This window comes from Zootoca vivipara, chromosome 15 (assembly GCF_965207765.1).
Source record: "Zootoca vivipara chromosome 15, rZooViv2.hap1.1, whole genome shotgun sequence".
Lineage (NCBI taxonomy): Eukaryota > Metazoa > Chordata > Lepidosauria > Squamata > Lacertidae > Zootoca > Zootoca vivipara.
The window spans coordinates 27,350,784-27,365,230 of NC_142598.1; the positions used below are offsets into that span (position 1 = coordinate 27,350,784).

General features: G+C 45.8%; 1 protein-coding gene across 1 annotated transcript in view; it reads left to right on the forward strand.

Annotated features, from left to right (window-relative positions):
• Positions 1-226: 226 nt before the first annotated feature.
• The window catches only part of GRIN3A (glutamate ionotropic receptor NMDA type subunit 3A), a 71,504-nt gene continuing 57,283 nt past the window's right edge, over positions 227-14,447 (forward strand). Inside the window, exon 1 of the mRNA XM_035141027.3 lies at positions 227-970. Coding sequence (XP_034996918.3) covers positions 227-970 — 744 coding nt within the window. The remainder of the gene's footprint in view (positions 971-14,447) is intronic.

Here is a 14,447-nt window from a genome sequence, read left to right on the forward strand (position 1 = left end):
GCCCGTCGGTGTTCTCCCCGCCCTGGCTGATGTGGACTTTAGGAGCCTGCAAGGCGCCCGGAGCTACTGGCGAGCCGTCCAAGTTGTATGGCTGGCGGAAGGCGAGGGGCTGGGAGAGGAGCGCCTAGCGTCGCAGGAGGAGGAGGAGGCGGCGGCTGAGGTGCCAAGCCAGCGGGGGAGAAGGGGGCTTCTCCTTGCGCGCAAGGCACCGGGCTCTTCTCCCGTGATGTGGAGACTGAGCGTGTGGTGGCTCCTGAGCAGGGTGTGCCTTTTGCTGCTGCCGCCCTGCGCCCTGGTGCTGGCCAGGGTGCCCGTTTCCTCCTGCCACCCGCAGCCCTGCCAGATCCTCAAGCGGATCGGGCACACGGTGAGGATCGGCGCGGCGCACCTGCAGCCCTGGGCTGCCACTTCCCCCGCCGGCGCGGACTCCCGGGGACCAGGACCGCACCATGGCACTGCTCTCGAAAGAGAAGGAGAACGAGAGGCGGCAGCCGGACCCCAAGCCGAGCCGCAGGCGCCTCGGGCGGCTGAGTGGAAGGGGTCCGGAGGGTCGCCAGGGAGGTGGCGAGCGGGAACCGGCTTGAGGAGCAGGGCGCCCTTGGGCAACGGGAGTGGCGACGAGGGTCTCCCTCCGCTGCTGCCCCGGGAGGCGCTGCTGTCGGCGGTGGAGACCCTCAACCGTGTCAAGGGGCTTCTGCCTTACAACCTGTCCCTGGAGGTGGTGATGGCCATCGAGGCGGGGCTGGGCGATCTACCTCTCTTCCCCTTCTCCTCGCCCAGCGCCTCGTGGAGCAACGACCCGGTCTCCTTCCTGCAGAGCATCTGCCACACCGTCGTGGTGCAAGGGGTCTCGGCCATCCTCGCCTTCCCGCAGAGCAGAAGCGAGATGCTGGAGATGGACTTCGTCGCCACCGCGCTGCACATCCCCGTGATCAGCATCGTGCTCAACGAGTTCCCTAGAAAGAGCCTGGTAGGTACCGGTGGAGGATTTGTGGGGTGGGGGGCGTTGGGGTGGGGAGAGAAAAAGGGATGCCTGGGGTCTAGCCTCTGTGAGCGTACCGGGGAAAGTGATGCAGGGGAGGGGGGGAAGGAAAATGGCCCGGAGCCACTATACAGTACATATTTAAGAGCTTCCGAAAGGGGAAGGGGAAGGGGGGCGGTTCCAATGGAGAATGTGAGTTCAGGCAAGTTCTGCTTCAGTTTGCGAATTTCAGCACAATGGATAGTTTGATATTTCAGTACCATGGACAGCGCGCCTGGTTACTACAGTACAGTACTGCTTTTATGCAGAGACGGTCTCAACACTTCCACGTTCAAAAAACACACACACAACAAAACCGTCTTTCATCAAAGAGCGCTCACTTGTGCGTGAGCGTTTGCTATTCTGGGTGTCTTGTCTTCCTTCCCCGTTTTCTTCCCACTGAGAGGGTAGCTCCACTTGGCAAAGGCGCTTGGGATCAGGCCGGCAGATGTTCCCCACCTGGTTCCACGTTTTTGTAATTCATGCTAAATGAACTTTTAATTCACTCATAAGTTTCTGCCTAGAGACTTTGCTTGTTCTCAGAGATGAATCCAGATGGATACCCACCAAATCTAAGCACCCAGGTGCAGAGAGAGATCCGTTTTGTTTTAACTTTACCCTGAACATCTGTGCGCTATAGAGAGAGACTTGTGTGGTTTTAAAGCTCATGAAGCTGTTAAACAACCCGGCGTTCTCAGTGGTGACTACTCAACTTCTTTCAGATCATTTAATGCTTGAGTAGATGCATTCTTCAATCTCATTCTTATTCTCTCTCATTTCTGCAAACATATGCATGCTGCAGATAAACATACACTAAACACACACATTTATTCCTGAATAACACACACCACACACACATACACACAACCCCAGAGGTGGGTGAGACGAACAGTCATACTTGAGATGCTAGACTATTATTTTTTTTATTTATATACACTTTTCAACATTCAAGGCACTACGTAAGTCTAACTTAGCTAAGCAACTTCAAGGCATCTTTATATTTCCCCCCTCCCACCAGCCCCCCCCTCTCCCCCCATCCCTCGATTTATGTAACATCATGATCAATGAAGTTTTCTGGAAAACTCAAAGGTCTGCCACATTCTCTTCTTGCATTTATATCTCACCTTTCCTCTGAGGAGCTCAGTGGCATACACACTTAACCACCTCCTCATTTTATCCTCACAACATCTCCATGAGGTAGGTTAGGTTGAGAGGCACTGATTGGCTAAAGGTTAACCTATGAGCTTTATGGCTGAGTGGGGATTTGATCACTGGTCTCCCAGGTCCTAGGCCACTATGCCAGGCCTTTGGATTCTTTGGCATTTTGGCTGGCATTGCCCAACCATGGATTTCGGAGGAATTCCCCTGTTACTTTGCTTTCTATTTAAGATCAGAGGTCGGGGATGTGACTAATCTGTCTTGAGTCCATGGAAAGGTGATGAATGTTGGCACCATCTTCTTACACTCTGTGACAGCTTGCATTTTCCTCTTCATTTAGCTCACTGCAGGTAATAGTCTTGCATCCGAAAAGGCAATTCAGAGTGTGATGAAGCTCTTGTGGGTTTTTCTTCTATCTAGATGGAGGACCAGGGCATACAGACACCATACCAATACAATCCTCTATGTATCTACTCAGGCATACTCCCAGTCAAGTGTGCATAGTATTGTAGCCTGAGACAGCAATCCTATGCTTATTTACTTGGGAAGTGAGCCCCATTTAATCAGTCAGATATACTTGCAAGGTAAACATGTATAGAATTTGGCTGCAAGTAGTTAAAATGGCCTGGGGCAGTGTGCACGTGTGTGTCCTGTATAAACATCTCATCAATACATTACTGATGAATGAATGTTTTGGAACTGAACTAAGGGACAGATAGAGATAGGATGTTACTTGGCAGGTGGAAGGTAAAATGGAAGGTGTTTTTTGAGTAAGACTGATTAGGTGCATTTCCCCTCTAGGTCACACTGGGATGTGTGGTGGGGCTTTTTTTTGCAGAGCAGGGGAGAGACTCGTGGCCCTCCAGATGTGGCTGAACTACAGCTCCCATACTCCCTGAGCACTAGCTATGTTGGCTCAGGCTGATGAGAGTTGGAGTCCGTTACCTGGACAGATGTGGGTTCTCCCACCTCCCCTTGCTGCAGAGTCTGAATTAGTTACCTGGAACCCTTGGCTCTGCCATTTAATTGATGCACTGTTTCTTATTTGCTCCTGCTCTCTGCTTGTGGCACATTGTGGTCTGCCTTGTGTCAAATTGTTTTGAAATAAACCCAGAGGGGAAGCAGTTCCCACTTGTCAGAAGTCTGCCATTTTGTGTTGCTTAGCTGATGGTCCCTGGGCCAGCTCTTGTCTTGAGTGCCACATGAGGCCCAGGATAATGTGAACATGTAATACCATTGACCATATTTAACACAGCACCTGTTAGAAGTTATACTTGCAGAAGTCAGTTCCTGGGTTTTGTCTCTGTCAATTGCTATTCAATGGAACCCAGAATGGGGCTGTACAGATTGGGGGAAGCTTAATTCTCAATTATGTCCATTGAGATATTATGGACAAAGTTAGTGAGCTTCAATTCTTGGACACAGCTGATGTGGGAGAAACTGCCCCCATGTCTTTTTGAAAGAAATGAATTTATATTGCATTCATTTAATTGTAGCACTGCTGTTTTCTGTATATTTCCACCATGTGTCAGAAATAACATGATGAGGCTGTGCCACTTTAGACAGCTGTTGTAAGTGATCGGGGGGGGGGGGGGGTTAATGCCACCTCCCCATAAAACATTCCCTGCGTGCAAAGGAGGGAATGGACTGTGTTAAATCACATCCTCTCTCTACTGTGCCAGCGTGCTAAAGCATGGGACCTTTGACTCACCAGATGTTTCTGGACTACAGTTCCCATCATCCCTGACAATTGGCCTTGCTGGCTGGGGCTAATAGGAGTTGGAGTCCAACAACATCTGGAGGGCCATGAGTTTCCCATCCTTACCTTATACAAGAAATTATCTGGATTCCCCATTGGCAGCTGCACCACTGAAAAATGTCTGTTTATTTGTTGGGTATGTTTACTTCCTGCTTTTCAGCCATCAGGCCATCAACATAGTTGAAGATGCAATTTTAACTTCTTTCATCTGCACCCTTACCTATGGAGGCATGGTTTTAAAGCAACCCATCTTTTCCTCCTGTGTGGCCCATTAAAGAAAACCCACACCATTTCCCTCTTAGCTCCAAAGGATGATGTGTCCTAACATGGTTGCTTTTCTCCAAAATCGTCAATACATTTTAGCTGACTCCTTGGGGTTCTTGTCCTCCAGGACTGCAGAGCAACTTAATACCCCAAAAGAAGAGTCAGTGGTACTACTATGAACTTATAAAGCTATTAAAATAGGCCTGCAGTTATTGAATAATAAAAGTCATTGTGCTATAAGGATATTTCTACTCCTAATGGGGCATTTATAACCTAGAAAAATGCATTCACATTCATAAAGTACAGCATAATTTGCATTGAAATTGTCCACACTACTTCTCTCACAAGGCTAGTGCTTAATTTGCTCCCTCTTGACTCTTCCGGGTCATCCCTCTATTTGCTACCTGCTGTCCATCTATCACGCAGGGCGCAGAGCATCACTTGACATGTGCTCTTCTCTGTACCACTCAGAGCAAGGCATCAAGGAGCTAGAACTGTATGATTAGGAACTTAGGAACTGAGCTGCTTTCTGGCCCTTCCTATCTTGAATCAAGCAGTCAGGTTGCTTGCGGATGGACACAGAAGTGGACTCTGAAAAAAAGAGTAGTGACCTTCCTCTGCAAATGGGGTTATTTGAGGACATAAGCCACACTGCTGAGTTAGGCTGGGGAGCAAGAACAGAACCATAATATAAGGTTTTATAGAGTTGGGCTAATGAGACGTTTCACTGAGCACCGGGCTACTCTGACTTGCTCCAGCTATTTACAGCAGGTTTCCCAATGTTTTGGCTCTAAGGCCACATTCCTTTCTGAGCAACATTCAGAGGACCACATTTCAGTGGTGGGCAAGGCCAGAGGCAAAAGTGGGAGGGGCACAGTAGGGTAGTTTCTACACCAACTCACACCTCCCTCTGCACCCGCCATCTAGATATAAGCAAAAGTCATGGTCAGAGTTCAAGGACACATTACACTCAGGGTCATTAGGGTCACTGAGAGTCAAGGAGCTGTCAAGGAGCCTGGTCAAACACAGGGCAGGCTCACACATGGTAGGCACAGGATGCAATTAGCTCTTTATTAACAGAAAATAACAACACTATGGTTCACCTTACTCCAGCTGAGAAGTTAATGAAACTGGCCACTAGTTCCACCCTCCCTCCTCTAGTCTTTCACTTTGGATCCCTCCCAAGAAGACAAAGGTTGCATCGAGTGGCCAGCTCCTCCTCTGGGCCTGTCTGGCCTGTTGCTCAGCAATGTGCAGGACTCTGCTCGGTCAGGGTGTCAGAGGGGGAGGCAAGTCAGCAGGCCTGGGACTGTCCTGCTGGTGGGTAGTGGGGCCACTCTCTGACTCCTCTCTATCTGAGCCTGCACTCAGACTGCGACACTCAGCCTCTCTCACCCTGTTCTGGAAGACCCTCCTTCTCCTGACCCCTCTTAATTGCTCACACCTCCTGTTTCTAGCACCTCCTAGCTTGTCCCTTCCGCTGACTGCTCTTCAGTGTCCCACTACCAGGATCCAGGATCTAAGTCACCTTCTGTCCCTGGGGGGCTTGCGGGTGGGTGGCTCCCCCCACTCTTCCTCATCCTGCCAGTTCCTGATCCGCTGAGGGGCATAGCCTGGGGAGAGTTTCAAGGACCAGATGGAGAGAGACTTGGAGGGCCATATTTGCCCCACAATCCCGAGGTTTCACCAACTCTGCTTGATAGCGTTAAAAAGATATACAGGTGAAACTCGGAAAATTAGAATATCGTCGAAAAGTGCATTTATTTCAGTAATGCAACTTAAAAGGTGAAACCAATATATGAGATAGATGCATGACATGCAAGGCAAGATATGTCAAGCCTTTATTTGTTGTAATTGTAATTATTTGTCATTAGGTGGGTCAATTATAAATGGAATGGAATTAATGAAATGTAATTGCAATGTTTATTTTTGTTTATTTTTGTATTATAGTAACTATTTGTTTTATTACTGTGGAATTTCCAAAAGAAAGCATTTGTAAAAATTAAAAGAAAAAGAAAAAAATAATAAGTTGCATTACTGAAATAAATGCATTTTTCGATGATATTCTAATTTTCCGAGTTTCACCTGTATTTCCCAGCTGTGCTATCTGAGCTGCTTTTATACATGCCAGGGAATAAGCCTAGGAATGGGGTCCCAGATGATGCTTGACGGCAGATCCCATCATCTCTGACTATTGGGCATGTCGGCTGGAGCTGATGGGAGTTGGAATCCAGTAGATTTGAAGGGCAGATTTGAAGGTTAGTCACCTGTGACTTAAGTTGATGCTTAGGAAGGATGAGCCGCATCACCCCTGTTGTTTGTGCTCTCCATTGAGCCATTACCACAGGCAGTTAATCTCTATGCTGATGATGCATTATTTGTCAAACATCCTGATATATATATATTTTGGAAAGTCTTGAGATTGATTGATGAATTTAGCAAGCTGTTGAGGTATGAAATTAATTTAACAAAATCAGAAAGGGTGGAATTCAATGTTAACAAAACATATGATAAAGTGCCCAGGAAAAAAATCCCCTATAAGCTATTTGGGTGTGTGAATGTACAGTATAAAGATATTAGGTAGGTAGGTAGGTAGATATAGAAAAAACTGGCTAAATATAATCACGATAATTTAAGAACAGAGGTCAAGAAAGAATTAGAGTGATGGTCTCAAATAAAAAAAAAACTCCATGCTTAGGGGAGTTAGCAACAGTTAAGAAGATTATACTCCTCCATTTCTAATTCTTTTCTGAAATCTCCCACTCAATATAGTTATTTATTTATTTCAACAATTTGTATTCTGCTTAGTCATGGTCATCCTTGAACAGTGTACAAGGGACCACAGACAATAAGACTAAAAATGAGACTAAAACCTACAAAATCAGAATTCTATTAGAAAACCTGCTAGAATAGGGGGGGAAAGCCTTCAGTAAGAGCTAGAAGTTCAACAGGGAGAGTGGGCCTTTCTGACCTCAGCTGGAAGGAAGTTCCACAAAACTGAGCTCACAATACTGAACGCAGCATGGCTTCTGAAGGATATGAGTTGTGCATCTGAGTCATTAACAGTGACTTCCTTGAAGACCTCAGAGTTGTAAGGGATCGGGTAGTCCTTGAGCTATTGCTATGTACTGAGCTGAATCCAGAATGCAGCAGTATGATTGGTCCGCAGAAGCCACCCAATCCAGCTCCAGGTGGAAGTGAATCAGCAACCTGATTGGCCTGCAGGAGCAGCCAATCAGGCTGCTAGCAGAAGTGAATCCACAACCTGATTGGCCTACAGGTGCAGCCCTGAAGTAGCCAATCACGCAAGGCCCATTGTGTAAATAATGTACATAAGCAGACATTTTGGGGAAAGAGCCATTCTTCTCTTCTTCTTCTTCTGTTGTTACTACAAGCTGAATAAAGAGCATGAAATTCATTCTTGACTCCGAGTATATTTCACTGGCGATGAAGGTGGGATCCTGCTGAGCTGACCGCCACCACACACTGCACCGCAGCACCGCCACCTGCCACACTGAGTTTATTGCAGCTATCCTGTTCCCAATTCGTCACGGGTCTTGTAAATTAATCCAAGTGTCTTGAACCTGACCTGGCAGTGTATGGGCAGTCAACACAAGGTTTTAAGCACCAGAATTTAGTGCTGGTGACACTCTGTTCCCATCAACTGTCCAGATGGGGATGTGTCTGCAGAAGCTTGTAAAACCTAGTTGGAACATTGCATTGTTCTTCACCTCTCCAGCCAATATGAGGCTTACAAATTAGCTTGTCCGAGGGTGGGGGTGGGTGAGGAGAGAGAGAGAGAGAGAGAGAGAGAGAGAGAGAGAGAGAGAGAGAGACTGTCAATAGAAATAACAAAAATGTTGAATCAGGTCACTGCATTATATTAAAAGGCAAGCAGATCAGCACAGATAAACAGCATCTCCTAACAATTCAGCCTCAGCAAGTGGCATTTCCAAACTGTGTACACACTAACCCGTTAATAGCACAAAATGCAGTCCCCACCCCCCACCCCCAAATCCAGAATTGTTCATGCTTGTCCTCAACATGCTGTTTTAAATCTAGATTAATTATAGATCCTGCCATTCACAAGGATAGGTGTAGTTACTTGTAAAGCTCTTGAAAACCCTCTCTGGGATTAGATTATCTGTGACTTTTCCTCCCTACACATGCCCCAGGTGAATGAAGAAGTAGCACTTGCGATTTTGGTACAGGATCACTGGGCATGTATGAATACAACCCTCATTGCCAGGCCTGCCTGCATCTGTTTTTGAAAGGGCATACTGTGGAGCGATGCAGATTCAATTTGCAATGAGCTTTATTTTTGAAATAAACCAGTTTCTCAATAAGTGCTTTGCAAGGATGAAATATAAGCAATTGATCTAGATTGTGTGTGGGCTACGTAGAAGAAGAAAAACAAATACTCTGTCTCCATTGATTCTGGAATGAAATGGGTATGCAGCCAAAATCTCTGCAGTTAACTGGTGAGGCTTGCATTACATTTAATCAGATGCATCACCCCACCTCTTCCAGGAACTCATTCAGAAACTTATCAGCTGCTGCAGACCTTGTTCTTACAGGCCCTTGATTATAAGCAGAGCCCAAGTGACAATATCAGACCCCCCCCCCAAGTGTCCCTATTTTCCAGGGGAAGTCCTGGATTCAAAGAAGCCATCCCAGTTTCTGATTTGATCCTGGAATGTCCTACTTTTCCTTAGGATGTCCCTCTGTTCATCGGATAAATGTTGGAGGGTATGGAGTTATGTGACCCACAAGCCAAGGAGATAAGTAACTATACAACCTTTAGAAGACATCTGAATACAGCCCTGCATGGGGAAGTTTCTTAATGTTTAATGTCTTAAAATGTTTTTATATGTGTTGGAAGCTCCCCAGAGTGGCTGAGGCAACCCAGTCAGATGGGTGGGATATAAATAACAAAGTTGTTGTTGTTGTTACAGGTAGGTAGCCGTGTTGGTCTGACGTAGTTGAAACAAAATTAAAAAATTCCTTCCAGTAGCACCTTAGAGACCAACTAAGTTTGTCATTGGTATGAATTTTCGTGTGCAGGCACACTTCTTCAGGTACACTGAAACAGAAGTTGTTGCTGTTGTTGTTGTTGAATAGGACGTCCCTATTTTCATTGGAGAAATGTTGAAAGGTATGCAATATCCATAGGCTAGAATTGCATGTATGTGTGAAACCCTTCCTATACAGGTACAAGTCCTGAAATGCTTCCTGCATTGGTGTAGCCCAGTCTTTCTCCAGCCTTTCGGATTTAGGAGGGACTACAATTCCCATCAGCCCCAGCCAGCATGGCCAAGGGGTGGAGATGATGGGAGCTGTAGTCCAGCATCATCTGAAGGGTGCCAGGTTCAGGAAGGCTCAACCAGCCAGGAGAAATGAGGCAAAGGGCAGTGATGTGACTTTTACATCTCAGCCCCACTCACCAGCTCTCTGACAGCATGCTGATTTGAGATGACATCCAGGGAGCAGACCTTTCTTCCTTTGAGGCTGGCAGCTCCCGACAAGAACTTAGTAAGGTTGCTTGAAGGTGACAGCAGTGAAAGCTATCTTTGAAATATAATCACAGAGAGAAAAAATGTAGATCCAGGGCTAGGTGGAGCAGTAATGTATAGTTGTTACAAGTTTTGCAGTGGGATGGCATATTCCATGGAAACGAACTGAGAGCATTTCTATTAAATTGGCTTCCTTGTGCAATGGGGTGCCTGGAGCAGAGCAGAGGTGTCAATTGAACAAGGACTGGAGTGCTTGACAATTGGTTCGAATATCTCCCTGAGAAATATACAGGACACAGAAAGAGGAAAGAGGCATATATCACAATATTTCCATAGCTGTAGTTGCACCAATTACCCCAGTGCTGTGAGTCACAGTTAGAAGAAATGTATGTGGTTGCAGGACTGCAGCCTGAGAGGAAAATTCATTTTCTACCAAGCTACAGAAACAGCAGACTCTTTAGGTGTAGTTGTTGTTGAGTGTGCCAACTCAGAATGCAGACGAGGATCTGAAGGCATTAATCAATGCTCACTTGTGTAAATGAAACCCTCTGGACATGCAAAGAGATTCTAGGCAAGGTTTCTGTCCACTGTGGCAGTTTTGCAGGTAAAGTGTGGCTGGATGTCTTGTTTGTTTGTTTTTGACATGGTATAGCCCTGATTCAGCCCCCCCCCCCCCCCGGCCAGCTGCAGTTTTTAATAGTAAAGTCCAGAGTCAAGGCATCAGAAGATTCTGCTGGTCATGTAGCGCAGCTCTTACTGAATGCTATGCTTTTAAAATGGATTAAAATTTGTGCATCTGTGTGTGAGTTTCAGAGCTCACACACAGGATGGGGGGGTTGTCAAATGTGATGATGTTATTTATTACTAGTTAATATCAGCATGTCTTGCAGCTTGATCCACAACACAGTTTTCATAAGTACCACCAATTTTAATGGAATACATAGCTAGAGGTTAAGTCCTCTGCTTAACTTGTGCAACAGACCATAGTACAGGAAGTAACTCCAAGCTCCCAGGGGTGCCCTAATGGGGTCTGCATTTCTTTGCACTAGAGTTGGGAGCTGGACTTGCTTCTGTAGCAAAGCATCAAGTAACCATTTTGTGTGTGTGTGTGCAGGGCCGGCTCTAGGCCCGCCCCCGGTGGCGCACGGTGCCAGGCCACCAGGGGCACCGCTGTGCCCGCTGAGAGGCGCAGCTGAGGCTGCCTCAGGCGCGCCTCCGCTGTTCAGCGGCTTCAGGCCGCTCTCCGGAGGCGCGCGGGCCTGGGGCCGCCTCCGCCGTGTGCAGGGGCGTCACAACAGAGGGCGGGCAGCGCACCCTGGCCCAGGGCCGGCCCTACAACAGGCTGGGTGGCACAGTGCAGCTGCGCCCACCCGCCCGCCCGCTCGCTGCGCTGGGAAACGGGGCGGGGGCGGGGCACCAGAGGGATCCGTCACGCCACAGCGCCAGGGTGCCGGGCATGCTTAAGATGGCCGTGTGTGTGTGTGTGTGTGTGTGTCAGGAGTACTGGTGGGGCATGTTAGTATTATTCATTCTCCCATTGCTGTTGGATCTTGTGATCCACACTGTTCACATTCCATTCCTCTGGGAGTGTGAGAGCGGAAACTGAGACTTCCATACTCTGTGGTTTTGTATTTCTGCTTTTTGTTCTGTCTCCTGGACAGACAGGATGTCTGTGTGAGCTGCTCCTCGCACTGTTGTTATTTTCTTTATTATGATCTGTTTTGATTCGGTTTGATTTGACATATAGCAATAAAATTAGTGGTGCTACATACTTCCGCAGCCAAGCTTTCGTTTACTCTGCTGTTTTGCGTGCTCATATGAGCAGATATGAGTCGCTGAGATACAGGACTGCTGCCAAAAGCTTCATGAGTATCCTATTGCCGGAGGCTGAGGCCTCATAGGGCTCCCTCCATTGAATTTATCTAACCCCCTTTTAAAGCCCCAAAATATCTTAATTTTGCTTCTTAAAGCAACTCCATAGTCATGGACCACTTATAGACAACCTGTTTATAGAGCATTTATCCTGATTTTTTTTCAGGGAGACTACACGATTTTGACTATCTGCTGGACATTCATTCTTATTTGTTTGCTATGAGATCAGATGAAATTCCACCCAGCAAATATTACCCCACACTTTCCGGAGCATTTTCCCATTGCTTTCCTGTTGTAAGAAGTCCAGTATTTAGGAGATGGGGGGAACAAGTTTGTTGTGCAAGAGCTCCAAATCAGCTTCTTCTTTTTTTAGCACGCTGGATTTGCCAGTGTATAATGGAATCCCATCTGAAAACAGTTTGGAAGTGCCCTTTCATGATGTAGAGTTTTGTGAGCAATGTCTGCAGAATCTCAGGCTCAAAAAAGATGAGAGATAGGAATTGCAAGAGCAAGACTTTCTGCTTTTAAAAACAGACTTTCAGAACCATGGTGCTAGGGGAGATTTGGTTGGTTTTGTTGTTGTGACTTCAACCTTTTCCATGGCAATGATTTCCCAATTTAAATCACCTTCCTCTGAAGCTGCTATTGGTCCCATGGATAAAAACATCAAGATATACTTGAGAGTACTGTAGATTCTCCTCTGCAGGGCAAACAGCAGCTTCAAAAGGGAGTTGGCAACTGAAAGGGAGATAATTTCTTGATGGAAAGAGTTTATTCCCCTGCAGCCATCATTTCATTTATTTATTTCATAAAATGTATACACCACTAGACTGTAGAAAAATCTTAACATAGTTCACAAAAAGAATCAAAAATAAAATGATCAGTAATAAAATGATCAGCAAAAACAGTTAAAAGCAGCTATTTAAAACATTCAAAAATTAATTAAAATAAACGATAAGCGAAACACAGGTTAAAACACATGCCAACTTTCTAGATATCTGGGTAGGCCTCTCTACACAAAAATGTGTTTAGAGGGCACTGAAAAGAGTGAAAAATTTCCCATTGGTCTGAGAATGGGATGGCTTGGTGCAGAGATACCAAAGGAGCAGAAACAATTATTTATGTATGCAATGATAGCAGAGTGGATACTACTGGCCCAGAGATGGAAAGAAGATAAAGTCCTGATCCTCAGAGACAAATGGCTAATGAAGATGATGGACCATAGTGAAATGGCAAAAATAACTGGGAAAATCAGAAACCAAGAAGAAAGGAACTTTAATAAGGAATGGGAAAAAATTCACTTAAGAGAACACTGTAAACAACTAAAAGCTTTGGCAGGATTTGAGTAACGCTTGTAATGTACAGTCATACCTAATGTTGTGTCCGCTTCAGGTTACGTGTTTTTGTGTTGCATCCTGCGGCAATCCAAAAGTACCAGAACGGGTTACTTTTTGGTTTGGTCGCTCGCGCATGCACAGGAGCGCTAAATCGCGCCACGTGCATGCGCAGACGCAGCGCTTTGGCTTGTGTCAGTTCTGTGTTACGGACAGGCCTCCAGTGTGGCATAGTGGTTAAGAGCGGTAGAGTCGTAATCTGGTGAAACAGGTTCGCGTCTCTGCTCCTCCACATGCAACTGCTGGGTGTCTTTGGACTAGTCACACTCTTCTGAAGTCTCTCAGCCTCACTCACCTCACAGAGTGTTTGTTGTGGGGGAGGAAGGGAATGGAGAATGTTAGCCACTTTGAGGCTCTTTCGGGTAGTGATAAAGCAGGATATCAAATCCAAACTCTCCTCCTCCTCCTCCTCCTCCTCCTCCTCCTCCTCCTCCTCCTCCTCTTCCTCCTCCTTCTTCTTCCCGTCCATAACACGAGGTTCCACTGTACTAAAAACTAAGGTAAAAAGTGGTCTATTTAAGAAAAATAGAGAAAATATGTGAGGCAGTTGAAAAAGATTGAAAATGGTAACCATGGTTGGGTGGAGGGGAGTCTAAGGATTCAGGGAATCCTAAATGTTGATGATGATGTTTAATGTTTGAATTTAAATGTGCACTGTAAAACTTAATAAAAAAGATTATACAAAAAAGAGGGAGAATGGGATGGCTTATCACTTTGACCATCCTCACTAGAAGAACTCGTATAAATTGTACACAAGAGTCCAGAATGTCAAGGTGTGTTTAATGTGCATCATTTTATACAGGTCGCAGAATGCAGTGCACAACCCTGGCGCTAATGTTTTATAACTGGCCATCTAGCAACTATGTGAAACAACAACAAAGTACTGTAGCCCAATACAGATTTTTTCCTAACTTTTGGCAACACTAACAATATCTATATATCACAAACATAATCCTGAAGCTGGGAAAGAAGTTGTTCAGCCAGGCAGAGAAATGTAGACCTTTAAAAAAAACAAACCCAAAACCAAAATGTAAACACACCAGACATCAGGACGATGCCAGAAGGGAACAACCTGGTATTACTGCCTGCTTTTCTTCTCTATCCACCCTCCCTAAGATTTATTTGGTAATGTCTGCTGACAATAAATCCAAACATTGTTATTACCGAGGAAGGCTGCTTACTTCCTGACGTCCATTTGGAAATAAATAAATCATAACTGTGAGCGAAATGCTGCAATTTGAAGCAATCGTTTAGCAAAGGTGGTTAGGATTTTCCTTGATAATAGTGCTCATCGCGTTGAAGATCTGACAGGTAATTGTTTTGGAGAGAGAGGAGTTTGCGGCTGACAGGCTCTTTAACTACAGACACAAACATATGCAATACTCAGTTTCATCTTTAGAATGCAGTGCCTCTGTTCCCAATGTGCAATAATTGTAGGTACACAAGACAAGACCTGCAATTGTTTC